The sequence below is a fragment of the Rana temporaria genome, chromosome 13 (assembly GCF_905171775.1).
Source record: "Rana temporaria chromosome 13, aRanTem1.1, whole genome shotgun sequence".
Lineage (NCBI taxonomy): Eukaryota > Metazoa > Chordata > Amphibia > Anura > Ranidae > Rana > Rana temporaria.
In genome coordinates this window covers 16,683,463-16,697,546 of record NC_053501.1, presented here as the reverse complement: position 1 = coordinate 16,697,546, position 14,084 = coordinate 16,683,463, and the positions used below count along the sequence as shown (strand labels likewise).

Below are 14,084 nucleotides of genomic sequence, written 5' to 3'. Positions count from 1 at the left end.
TGTTACTGGCAGCACAAATTCTCTGTTGAGCCAATTGATTTTGTAATTCTACAAATTGATTATTTGATCTGTGGGAACGGATTTAGTTTAGAGAATTGTCTGCTTTTGGCAACCACACCAGTACACCAATATCTTCTGACATTGCCGCACTGTATCTGAGGTAGTATGGAGCAGTTTGGGGTCACTTATAAATACAGTAAAACCTTGGTTTGAGAGCGTTTAGAAAGACGAGCAATTTTATTTATTTTTTTACTTGATATACAAGCAATGTCTTGATATAAGAGTAGCATCATGTCACAATATAAAACAGAAGAGAGGCGCCTCCAAGTGTAGCAATATGGTTACATTTAATGAAGGTACAATATTTAGAAACTCACAAAAAGCTGTCCACATAGACCGTCCTCTGCACCGCCATTGATGTTGTCCCTTCCCTTCCACGAGCGGTTCAAGCCTCGCTTTCAGATCACTCTACTAGTCTTCCCGGTCACGATTGCAGACTGACAGCGGTGAGAGCCGGCAGTGAGGAGGACGGTCTATGTGGATCGCTTTACCCCGGATCCCTGCATCCTTAGATGTGCCTCTTTCAATCATCAACCATGTGACTTGCTAAATGTTCTACCTTCATTAAATGTAACCATATTGCTTCACTTGGAGGCGCCGCTCTTCTCTTTTATACTCCTGATGGATTTTGCTTCTAATCCCCTTGGGGAGGCTTCCATTTGTTGGACATTTTATGGTTACACAACTTATCACATTACTATAATCTTTTTATATGAACTATAGACTGAAGAACTTATGAATAAATGGTTGTGGAACGAATCATTATTTCCTATGGGAAAATTTGCTTTGATATACAAGTACTTTGGATTAAAAGCATGCTTCCGGAACAAATTATGCTCGCAATCCAAGGTTTTACTGTATTGGGTATGGTAAAGTTGGCAAATGATGGATAATGAGCATTATGGAATATCTCACATCTATGGCATTGTTAGAGCATCAGCAAACTGCCATGCTGTGGATATAGCCATTTCCTCTACAAGTGCCCACAGGGTAGAACTACTGCATTGCTATCAGCCACTAGCGATATTGGGGAATATATGACGTTTGGCACACAGACATGTCACAGACTTGCATAGGCGTGCGCACAGGGTGTGCCGGGTGTGCCCAGGCACACCCTAATCATTCTGTGCAGCACAGATTCCCCTCACCGCCCTGGCTCTCCACTCCTTTCCTCTGTAGCACAAATGTTACTTTTTGGGAAGGTGTGCATCCCGTTACATCTGGCATAAAACGAATACAGCATTTCACAACAAGGAAATCATACCAACAGTCGGATGGTCTGAGGCTGATTTGCAGCTCCAGAACCTGGATGACTTGCCATAGTTGATGGAACCAGGAATTCTGAGCTCTATCAGAAAATCTTAAAGAAGAACGTCCGGCCATCAGTTCCTGACCTCAAGCTCAAGTGCACTTGGGTTATGCAGCAGGAAAATTATCCGAAACACAAACAGCAAGTCCACCTCCAAATGGTTCAAATAAAGCAAAATGTAGGTTTTGGAGCGACTTGGTCAAAGCCCGGACTTAAATCCAATTGAGATGCTTACACATGCTGGAAAACCCTCCAATGTGGCTGAATTAAAATAATTCTGCAAAGAAGAGTCAGAAAGACTCATTGCCAGTTATTGCAGTTGTTGCCACCAAGGGTGGCACAACCAGTTATTAGGTTTAGGGGGCAATTAACTTTTTCACACAAAGCCAGGCAGGTTTGGACTGCTTTTTTGCCTTAAAGAGGAGTTCCACCCAAATTTGGAACTTCCTCTTAACCCACTCCTCTCCCCCTTACATGCCACATTTGGCATGTAATTTTTTTGGGGGGGGAGTGGGGGCTTCAGCACGAGTGGGACTTCCTGTCCCACTTCCTCCTTCCTGTAGGCGACTAAGCTTAGTCGCCTTCAGGAAGTGGCTGCTGTAGGCGATCGCCTAGGACACGTCACAGGTCCTAGGCGATCTCCTGGCCAATTACACGGCGTGGCGCCGGGCCGCGCCGCTCGCGCATGCGCAGTGCCGCTCGCGCATGCGCAGTGGGTGCCCGGCCGTGAAGCCGAAAGCTGTCACGGCCGGGTGCCCACACTGAAGATGAAGACGCCGGCCGGGGAGGGGGGGAGAGGAGCGGAGCCCCGGCCGGCGCGTCGCTGGAGCGCTGGAGCAGGTAAGTGCCTGTTTATTAAAAGCCAGCAGCTACACTTTTTGTTGCTGCTGACTTTTAATAAACATACAAATGGCTGGAACTCCCCTTTAATAAATGAAACCATCATCATTTAAAAACTGCATTTTGTATTTACTTAGGTTATCTTTGTGTAGTAATAAAATTTGTTCATTTAAGTGTGACAAATATGCAATAAAAAATCAGAAAGGGGCAAATACATTTTTTTACACAACTGTATATAGATCCTACATCCTATCCATATGCATGGATGCTCACAAATACACCTCAGTCTTTCCTGGGGCACCTCAATCAATGATGCATGTGGAGCGCTTTTAAAAGTTACACCCCTTACTAGCCATCATTCGTTCTCAGAATAGCATAGCCCTACCCTGATGCAGAGCACAGGCAACACAGGAGTCTGGCCCTCAAGATCTCCCCTAAAGTGAGCTCAGGACATTTAGACATTTACACATTACCACCAATGCAGGGGAGAGCACTCACTTATCTTCCCAACCTGTGGCTCAATCACAGCAGGGTCCAAGACTAATGAAATCAAACATATCATTAGCACACATATGGACATCATGCTGGGTTTGAAAGGCAAGGTAGTTACAGACAGAACAGAACGAGTCCTTCATCAATAACCCTGGAGGAAGAGGCTCTCCTGACATAGATGTGTTTTATTTAATCTTGCTCTCTGAAAGACTTGCAGTAGAAGTCAATTACAGGCTCGCCTAGCCGGTTTTATTGAACACCGAGAGGGACTGGAGGACCGTGTTCTGCTGGAGCGCAGAGTATAAATCTAACTTTTAATTGAATAAGAGTAATTATAGCAGAGCTGGGATACATAGCATTTGCAGGTGGTGTGCCATGCAGTATGAATGCAAGTCGGTTCTAGATGTAATGTGCAATGCTCAGCCCAATTTTAGCAACCGTCATTCTGCAATTAATCCTTCCCGTTTCCAATGTTGCGCACGGCCCCATTTGGTTCCAACAATCTGCTCAGCCTCCAATCGATTCCCATCTGGCTCCCAACAATATGCATAGGCACACGACCCCGGTTTCACTGATATTACTCTTTACAGCCATCCCACTCAAAACATTCTGCACACCCCCAGCAAACCCTATTCAACTCCAACACAGTGCGGCTTCTCTGACCCCCTTTGACTCCCAAACCTTTTTCTGGCCCCTCTGATTCTCATCTTGGTCAATGTTCTGCCTGGCCCACTGAACCCCACCCTGCTTACAAAGCTCTTTCCAGCCCAATCTGTTGCCCCCTATTTGGCTCCCAAAGCTCTGCCAGGCCTCACTGACCCCAATCTAATTCCCAAAGCTCTGCCAGGCTCCTCCAATCCCCATCCTGTTCCCAATGATCTGCATAGCTCCACCTATGCCCATCCAGCTTATGGAGCTTGGCCCAACCCCACCAACCTGCTTCCCATAGCCCTGATGACCCCCATCCTGCTCCCAATGTCCTGCATGGTCTCATGACCTTCACCCCCCTCTGCACAGCCCCTCAAACCCACATCTATTTTTTTACACTCTGCCTGGCTCCTCCAATCCCATGCCCGTTCCAAATGATCTACAGGGTCCAACCTAACGCCACTCCACAGCCCTGCTGGCCCCAATAAACACAATCTGGCTCCAAACACTCTGCCCCCCAGCCAACCCTGCACAGCTTTGCTGACCCCATCCAGTTTCCATAGCTCTGCCCAGCCCCACAATTCCCTGTCTTGCTTCCAGTGTTCTGCCTGGCCCCACTGATCCCTACCGAGCTCCCAACTATATGTGTGGGCCCACTGACCCTCATGCATCTCCCAAAGCTCTGCTTGGCCCAAGGATCCCCCCATCCCGCTTCTACTCGGCATGACCTCAACAATTATTAAACTGCTCTGAATGCTCCAACTACACTGCAGCACAATGTTCTGCATAGTTTTGCTGTGTAGAACGCAAACGGAGCAAGAGTAACAGTTGGTATAATATGACAGAGAAAAATGTTTTGCGCAGTGCAGCAATAGTATTGTTGCAAAGATTATCACTATTATTTACAGACAAGACACAGATTATTTGGTACAGTTTACAGGAATAAACTGCGGGCTCTTGTGTGACTTCTATAGCGCTGCACAGAAATGTGACACCGATTTAATGCCAATATTTACAGAACTGCATCACAGACACTCCGTGTTGAAGTCGTCTTTAATGTACAATCTTGACAAAATACGTCTGCTCTTTAATATCTGAGCGTCTAACAGATTTCCTGTGAATTGCTCAAAATAGATTGAATATTCACTTCCTAATACCCTATGGGCCTTCCAAGAGTGAAGCCTCACCATGAATATAGATATTCCATACTACAAAGTGAAACGTGGCGACTGGAGCGTCATACAGAGCCTGCCAGACCGTGCACATCTGGCGTACTGATTAATTTACATTTAACTTTAGAAATTATAAATCTCTACAGAATACAAGTGTCTGAACGAGAAGATGGCAGAATTGCACATTGCAGCCTAATTTAGTGTGTGGCATGCATACACACACAGTGCGCACAATGCTTACCATGCAGTCAAAAACATAATTATTCAAGCAGCTGAGATACTTCCACTCATGCCCACTGATGCATTTCAGTTTAATTGTATAGCATAGGAGTCTCCAAACTTTCAAAACTAAGGGCCAGTTTACAGTCCTCCAAACTTTAGCAGGGCCTGACTGTGGCAAGATGGAGTAGAAAATGCCCTGGCATCAGTTGGAGTAAACAATACCATAGGCTTGGTGGTCAGTGGGAGTAAAGAAATTACATCATTGAGGTCAGTGAGGAATAGTGCCCCATCATTGGTGTCAGTGGGAGAATTGGTTCGGGTACCCCACTGTTGGTATCAGTGGGAGGAATAGTTCTCTGTCTTTGGTGTCAATGGCAGGAATAATATATTTGGTGTCGATGGAAGAAATAGTGCCTTGTATCAGTAAAAGGAATAGTGCCCCAAAGGCCAGATAAATGCAAGAAAAGGACCACATCTGGCTTGGGGGCTGCAGTTTGGAGACCCCTGGTATAGGGGGTGAAAAGTATTGCAGGGAGTACATAGGTGGAGTGGCTCTGTTGTTGCTTGAACAGTAAAAGCTTCCCATAGTGCATGGGAAGCAGTGTGCAGAGCAAAGTTGTTTGTGCATACATAAAAATGCGAGGCAAAGTATTTTCTTGATTGCACCATTATTATCACTAGTATTACTAGTATTGGCACCTATAGCAAGCCTGTAGAGCTCTAAAATTCTGTCATTTTCACACCTGAGGAGTTTCCTAAGTGACTACAATGCCACAATTTGTCAGTTGCCTACTGGAAGCAGAGGAGAACACGTGGAAAATTTGAAGTCATGTGCCGTGAGGCTGCTACATAATTCAGCTCAACATTTTATCCAATGAAGAATCACATCCAAACACGCTGCTTATAACTCTGAAGCCAGGACCTTTGTGTGGAACTACTTTTAACAATAAGAAATCAACATATTCCCCAAGGACTTATTTACTCAGGTCAGGACTAGCTAGTAGTAGTCAGCCACATTTAACTAGACGTATTCTCTGATGTTGAAGAATTTTTAAGGGTATCAAAAGCCAATTAGACACTTATTAGAACTGAAATTACCTGGTTTAGCCAAAAAAAAAAAAAGTTCCAGCATTACAGAACAAGTTATATATAATCACTGCTAGCTATCCCCGAATACTAACTACCGAGCAAATCATACACTACAAGACCATACAAAGACAAAATATGCACAAATCTGATCCATATGATATGTGGCATTCAGAGAGACCATTGTCTGGAAAGATATTCATGCCAGTGCTGTAATGGCTGCAGACATTTCAGCTAAAAAGCCTTTTTTAATTACAACTGTTCTAAGCAACACACCTTGGCCTTTCCGTGGCCATTTAGCAGGTGTTCTACAATTCACAGAGAGTGAGGCAGATCTGGCACTTACCATGGATCCTGGAGACGACCGGTTCCTTCTCGTCGTGGTAGTTGCCAACGTTGTTGTGGTCTCCATAATGGTGGTGGAAAGTTCCGGAGGCATAGAAGTGGTTGGCGTTGTCCCCATAGATGGAACCTCTCCTACCAGCCTCACACTGCCGCTGATGTTGATGTGGGGATTGTGCTCAGCAGCCATGTTGAGAACCTTAAGGCCGTTGTAATAGATGCCTGAAAGCTGCCCTTGGAACGGCCTTCCCCTGTCCTTTCCGCCAACGGCTATCGTTGCTTGAGTGTTGAAGATGGTCAGTGGCCGTCCTAGAGAAACACAGTGCAGGAAGAAAAATTAGTTGACTCACGTTTGTTCTGTCAACATAAAAAGACTAGATATTCCACCTATAATCGGGCAACCCGATATTAGGTTATGCCTGAGAAAACCAACATCTGCCAAACACACAATAATCTACATAATCCCATCGCTCCCTGATGGTTTTTCGGTGAGCCAGAACTTTGCTGATAGAGAAGCTAAACACAAACTGCAATTTAAGTCAAAATATTGTCTCAAATATAGAACGCACAGAACTAAATTCGGCTGAACTCTGGACAGTAACACAGATAAAATACACATTTCTGTGCAGGCTTTCTATGGGCTCCTGAGTGACAAAGAAGCTTTGGCTATATTATATATATATATATATATATATATATATATATACACATACAATATATATATATATACACACACACACACACACACACACACATATCTATATATAGAGATATATCTATATATAGAGATATATCTAGATATATTTCAATGATGTATTCATGAAAACTGAGCTTTTATGCCTGGAGTTGCCTCTTGTTCATCCTTTCCTCACAACAGATCAATGAGCATCGTCACAACCCAACACCATTACAAACTCTCTCGCTGGTTCAGACCTTCTTCACTATATGGCCACACACAGGAGCCAAACAAAAAAAATGGCCTCTCAACATTTTTCTGAAATAATGGGGTTATGCCACATGCATAATTTTGGATAGAGAAGTGCTTTTTTTTCTTTTCTCTGTATAACCGGATACAAACAATCCAACCTCGTCATCTTCTCCATACAATGTTCTCCCCATAAGATATCACACAAATGGGACTAATTCAAACAGGAGGGAGAATATGGCAATTACATTACATATTAAAATTGAATTTGACTTTTGCAGGTAGTGTGTCATTAAAGCCAATAGATGCCATTAATCTTGGCAATCTCATTAGGCCACTTTCTACCACGAACGCAGCGAGCCATTAAACATGTCGCTGCAGTCACTTTGCTGCGCTCCTCTGAGGTATTGACCCCTTAATCATGTCGCTGACATTAGTACACCTCGCTCCTAGGAAACATCTAGAAGTCATTTACTCCACGCCGATGTCTGTAAACTTGATAACACTTCGGCCAAGATTCATTAACAGATCATGCATCACACAGACTCTGATCAATAGCTTGCATTGACCTCAGCGTGCCCAGCACCTGCACAGCCAAATACATTTTATGTTATCGCTCCTTTCTGCTGATTTAACCTGGAGACATTTGGCACTTTGAAAAAAAAAAAAAGGTCAGGTAGTAGGAAGGAAAGACGTGATATTGTAAAATAATAAAAAACATCCAAGATTATAATCAAGATAGAAAAAAACAAAACCGTAATAGAACCTTCCACAAAGATGGTATGCTTAGCACAGCCCAGGCTGAGATTCTGCTACCATGGTGCCATCCTGTAGAAGAAGTACATACAAAAAAGGCACTAGCTCTTCCATTATTAACATCCAGTGCTTTAAAATACTGTTCTCCTTGATCAAGCGGACTTGCTCCTATCCCAGGTAGAAGGGTTACTGAGACATGTCTAACTATACAAGAAGCGACGGAGCACCACACTAATGGTCAAAGCTTCCAGAGTGATGTTTAATTAGATACTCAGCAGACTAAAAAAGGAAAAACATGTTTCGGGGGGGTAGATGCTTTCAATCAGGGTTACAAAAAAAAAAAAATATGCTTTCCTACTTGTGTTGTAGCCCTGATGAAGAATTAATTGTCAAACCACCTTAAAACATGTTGGGATTTTTTGAATGATTCATTTCTAAAACATAACTTTGGCCTATTTGACCATTCGTTTGGCCCTCTTACTGCTTCTTGCACAATTGATCAGGTAGAAGACTGGATTTCAGGCATAGAGATAGTTTAGCTGACTTATTTAATGCTGTTGGTAAAGTAGAGTTGTCTGTTGTCTAACTAATCCTGATCTAACTGTGCAACATCGCCCAGCATAAATGTGGGATGAATACCAAACGGAACACTGCTAAAACATTAAAGTTATATATGATGCAATGTGTGTTCCACCCAGCTCTACATATTCCTTAACTAAAGGCTATTTTTTTTTTACGTTTTGGATAGAGTGGAGAATTTAGAACACCGGTGTTTATTGCTACCTCCCCATGAAAAAACAGTGAAAGAATGATTTCCACTTTCTGACAGGGCTACTAAAATTTTTAATTGGCACTCCTGACAATATATTGACGTTTACTGTTGAACAAAATCCCACCTTAAAATTCAGTATCCAGCTTGCACAAACCTGTACACAAACTGCTCACCTGAGAATGGTTTTCAGAGACAGTTTATCATATCAGTTGAATGAGCAAAAATACCATGTAGAAAGTGTCTGTAGAAACAAGGTAAAGAAAGAGGTGCCTTCTAAGTATGAACTGTAGAAACTTTATGGTACAGTGAATAAAAACACTCACATTGGAGGTCAATCGGCATGAGGAAAATCCTGCAGCGGTGTGTCTCCTTGCTCGCTGGTTCAACAGGTTTTGTCACTCAGGAGCCCATAGAAAGCCTGCACAGAAATGACGTTGCAAGCACTTTGGATGATGCCAGATGCCGCTGCGGTCCACGAGCGCCTCAGACCTTTCCTCTGTATTACTATTTGAGCCACTGATTGTACAGAGCTGGCAGACCGCTTTCTATGGGTTCCTGAGTGACAGACTGTTGAACCAGCGAGCAAGGAGACACAGCGCTGCAGGATTTTCCTTATGCTGATCGTTTTTTAACCTCAATGTTAGTGTTTTTATTTATTGTACCATACATTTTTTACAGTTCATACTTAGAAGGTGCCTCTTTCTTTACCCCATTTTTATGTGTTTTGGAGTGTGCTTCTGCTATCCTGAAGAGGCCTACCCTGAATTATGGACCGTTTCTTCCTTACCCCTGGATATCACCATCCATCTTGCACGGTTTGTGCTCTCCCCTGAGCCACACCCATTACAATAACACAGACTCAGGTTCTCTGGCATCATTTGAACTACAGTTTGCGCCAGAACCACCCCCATTAGAAAGTGTCTGTGTTGCCCATGCTTATCAGTCAGATGCCTCTGGCATTGCTCATCCTGCAGTAGAAAAATAGAAGTTGGAATCTGGTTTCCGTGAACACCACAGGTTTTCTGACAGCTTCAGTAACCTTATTTTTTTCTACCCAAGCCTGTTCTCCACAGATAACAAGTTATGATAAGGGTGATCACGGATACCCAGTCATTTTCCTGGGCTAAACTGAGCATTGGACTAAGAAGTAACTTCTAGAGCAGCATTTCTCAACCATTATAACATGGAGGAATCATTGAAATAATTTTCAGGCCTCAGGGATCTCCTGCCTATGATTAGATCCACAGCTCATGGTACATTAGGGACATAGAAAAATAAGGAATGGGGTGTATGTAGTGTATTTGACCCCCAGACCTGCTAAATACAAATAAATAATTATTTTTGTCATTAATAAATAAAATAGTTAAATTAGTACCTATAAATTAAATGCAAACAGTGGTCTGTGAAGAAAAGCCCCCTTCCACTAGTGGTAAGGGTAGTTCCTGCTTACATTGGTGGTTACCGGGAAACTGATTCCCATACATTGGTGGTCATTTGGAGATGGGGCTACTTATACTGGTAGTGAGTTTGAAGAATATCCCAAGAATGTGCTTTACATTGGTGGTCAATAGGAAGAGTTCTCCTTGCATTGTTGGTCATTATAAAGAATCCCTCCTTTTAGTTAAATGCATTTAACAAAAAAGATAAAATCAGTGTGAGTGGCTACTCATTTAAAACACAGATATTGTTTAAGGAACCCACAACAACCTCTGGAGCAGCATCACTCAACATTTTGGAACCCTTGAAATAACATTCCAGACTAAGGGAAACCCTGCTATTAATTACTGTATCCACAACTTATGATACACTAGTGTGATGGTTAGTGGGAAAAATGTTCCTTACACTTGTGGTTACTGGGATGAATTACCCCCTTACAGAGAGCTAGAAAGATCAAAGGAGTCAGTAGGAACGTATCCGAGATGCACATATTTCTCATTGCTTAAAGAACATTTAGAAACCTCTGGAGGAACCCTGGTTGAGAAAGTCTGATCTATGGGTAATTAAAATATATTGTACATACACACAATATGCTCTGTGCAGTTCGTATGCTGTCAACTTGTGTGTGTTGGATACTCACAGTGACAGCAACACATGGAAATTCTATCTTTTTCCATTTCAATGGTCATAACATTGACATTATATTCAGGAAGCCTGAAATGGATAGGTCTGGAAAGCTCTACTAAAGGACAGGGTTTAGGACTGCATCTAGGTGCACAAGCCATCTGGTCTCCATGACCAAGAAAGAGGATGCAGTAACTAAGTGACCACCAATCAAGCAGCTGACTACAGCACAGACAATCTTCAGACATTAAAAACAGATCTTTAAAGCAGCAACCCCCAACTTTCCACCCTGAGAATACATCACGTTCTTGGTACCTTTTGCCACGCCAGTTCCCACTCTCTTGAACTCAGGATTCAGAAGTCTTGTGCCATCTTCCATTCCTGAGATAATGAGCCCTGAAAGACAGGGACCCCCGGTATGGATAAAAAACATCTGCCGCCAAACTTCCTGGAGGAAATCAAAGCCATCCTCCTACCACGGGCGATGTTTGGAAAATGCAGAGGCTCAGTCAGCAAACATTGCTTGCAAATGAGAAATGCAGTGTAGATGGGATTGCTGCTTTAAATGAGTAATGGGGTCCTATCCACCAGCGGTGATTGGCAGGCAGAGATCCATGGCACAGTGAGGGCTTGGTACCACTGCACAGGGATCTTTTGGCTTGAGGCAATGTAAATAACATGCGTAGTGAAAATAGCTCCACCACGAATCTCACTCGCACAGCAGGAGGTTGGATCAGTAATGTACAGCACCGATACTTCACTGGGATCATGTTCGCAGGCCACATGCAAAGAAATGAGACTTAGTACTACTTGGTCAATTAATAAGGTTATTTATCTGCATAGATTCACATATCAAGAATATACAAGAAGAAAGTGTCCGTGTTCCGTGGTAACCAGATGCTCCCTTGTGTTTTCTGTCCGACCGTAAAAATGAAAATTGGAATCAAACTGGTTGCTGTTGAAGACAGGGACACTTTACTTCAATCAGAATTTATGGATTGCATGAATAAAGTGACCGATGCTGTATATTGATCCTGGTACATTCCTTTGTTGAGCCTGCCCATTGCCTCCATAAGCCACAGTTATAAAAATTGAAGGATTTGTAAATATACATAACCAGAATGCGGTCTTCCTCTGCCAGCCATTTCTGCCCATAGCAAAGCATTGTGGGAGGAGGACAGTGCCTGTATGCACATACATAACGGCGGGGTGCTTCTTTTTCCTGTTATAGGGAGGTCTCACATGACGTTCAGGCAATGAGCTACCATCGGGTGGATGGTGAAATGAGAGTAGAACAGAACCAGCTCTGAACTTTACTGCATCCACTCACAATTCCTAATTTCTTACAATTTGGTCCTACAAAATTCCTGATGAAAACACACAGGAGATGCCTCAATGGAAGTGGCTCAATGTGGCCACACTGTGTGAGACAAATACACTTTACCAAGTAAATTCAGAGCTGGCCTGTCCTCTGCAGACTCATGCAAACCAGTTTGGAAAGACAGAAAAAAAAGGCGTTTAAAGAGGCTGCAATTGTTCCTGTGGACTAGACCCAAGGAACAGCTAAATATACAAGAGATGCTGGACCCTCAATTTTTATGACCCTGTGGTCCCCAGAAAGCCATATCTAAAGCACTCTGGTCTGGAAACCACTAATTTTAAGGTCCTGAACGACGACATGCAACTTAGAGCCCCAACTGTGAGGTCAATTGTCTAAGGATTTGCGGCTACACTTGGATGCCCCCAGTGGCCTGGGAAGCAAACTCAACCAACTTGCCCTTTCATGGTAGGGACAGATTCCTACAGCCTAAAGAAAGTATACCATGCAAAGTGTGCTATGGTGTCTCGTTGATTGGTGAGCCTGGTATATTGTGACACACCTTTCCCCGTCTAAAATCAGTTTCCATAAGGGGTCTTGGCATTCAGTCCCAAAATCTCAGAACCACAAAGAACTTGGTGCTGGAGCCTGGGTCGCAGATCTGAAAGAGGGAGTGGGTATATAATGCCCAGGATGTATCACTGACCTGCTCTGATCAATGTCTGAATGATGAAGTATCTCCACTCCAGGCCACCAGCCCAACATATTTAAATAGTACTGACCCAAGGGGGAAAATGCCCCCCCTTCTCAGCCAAGTCATCCCAGTTTCCCATCACTATGGCCTTACATCCAACTAGCTCAGCGTAGACAATCTAGACCTAGCTAGAGACAGACAGACACAGACGATACACAGAGGTTCCTATAGATCAGATCTGCAGAAGTATTTAAACAACGTGATTGTGACATTTCACAACGCCTCTTGCAGCTGTCTTTTCAGAGACACTAATAATAAACCCGTTAATAATTCAGCACAAGATGGATGATCAGATGCTGCATCTGCACAGCCTCTCTGTGAAGGAATCTCAGGTATCATGCATCAACCAATAATAAAACAAAGGCAGATCAATGGAAGACAAGTCCATGCTACAACAATAAACATCTGCGCCGCAACCCGATTCCGTGTTAAAGGGACATAACCACCAGGCCAGGTTGTGATTGGCTAAAAGTTAAGGTTCTGCGCCCTTTTCTGACCGGTCTGTGCATTTGCTGCTTATGAGCAGGCTCAGTGCTGGAAATTAATTATCTCGCGGTTAACGCAGTAACTGACATTTATTCCTCCATAATGAAATTGCGGGTTATGAGCCTGTTTTGTAGATTTATGGAGAAGTTCTGGTGATTCATTTAAACGATGCTCCTCGATGACTATCCAATAAATGTTACTTTAATCAGCATTTAAACTCCCCGTTAAAAAAGGCAGCCGCATTACCTTCTGGAAAGTATTAAGGTTTATTATCGATGACTGGTTTTAAGAGGCCACTTATATAGTCCCTTTAACTGTTATTTTAAAAATTATGCCTGCGGATGGCAATTGGGTATCATTCCATGATGAGCATGCAGCGGGGGACATGCATCAAACACAGCCAGTTACAGAGTTACCTTTATCCTGCTGACCATCATCCGGATTCCGGGGCAATTTATAGGACAGTTTCGGTTTTTGGTGGAGTTCGGTGTTCCCTTGAGGTTTAAAAGACATGTTAATAAGGGTTAGAATTGGATTTGACCTCACAACAATTTATTTGTTCTATGTAGATGTCTTTTATATTATCCCATGTTATGTTTATAGCAGTTTTACACTTTTATTAAACAGGTTGTTATTGTCAGGCAGTTTGCAGTGTTTATAGTATATTTATCAACATGTTTATTTCTTTTTTTGTTTTTGCACTAGTCCAAAAACTCCCTAAAAATCTATTAAAAAGCATTAGTTCATCAACAATTCAAGTATCAGCTGAATACTTTACATAACATTGAGGACAAATCCAAGTGAGGATACCTCAACGTGCGGTACATTTGCATCATGATCT

General features: G+C 42.9%; 1 protein-coding gene across 4 annotated transcripts in view; it reads right to left on the bottom strand.

The window, feature by feature from the left end:
• Positions 1–14,084, bottom strand: part of NRXN3 (neurexin 3) — a 546,212-nt gene that overhangs the window by 58,670 nt on the left and 473,458 nt on the right. For 3 of the 4 annotated variants that reach the window (XM_040333785.1, XM_040333786.1, XM_040333787.1), the window contains 3 exons: positions 13,660–13,737; positions 11,001–11,081; positions 6,176–6,480 (listed from right to left, as the gene is read on the bottom strand). In XM_040333785.1, coding sequence (XP_040189719.1) covers positions 6,176–6,480; positions 11,001–11,081; positions 13,660–13,737 — 464 coding nt within the window. The remainder of the gene's footprint in view (positions 1–6,175; positions 6,481–11,000; positions 11,082–13,659; positions 13,738–14,084) is intronic. The other variant, XM_040333788.1, reaches the window with a different exon arrangement.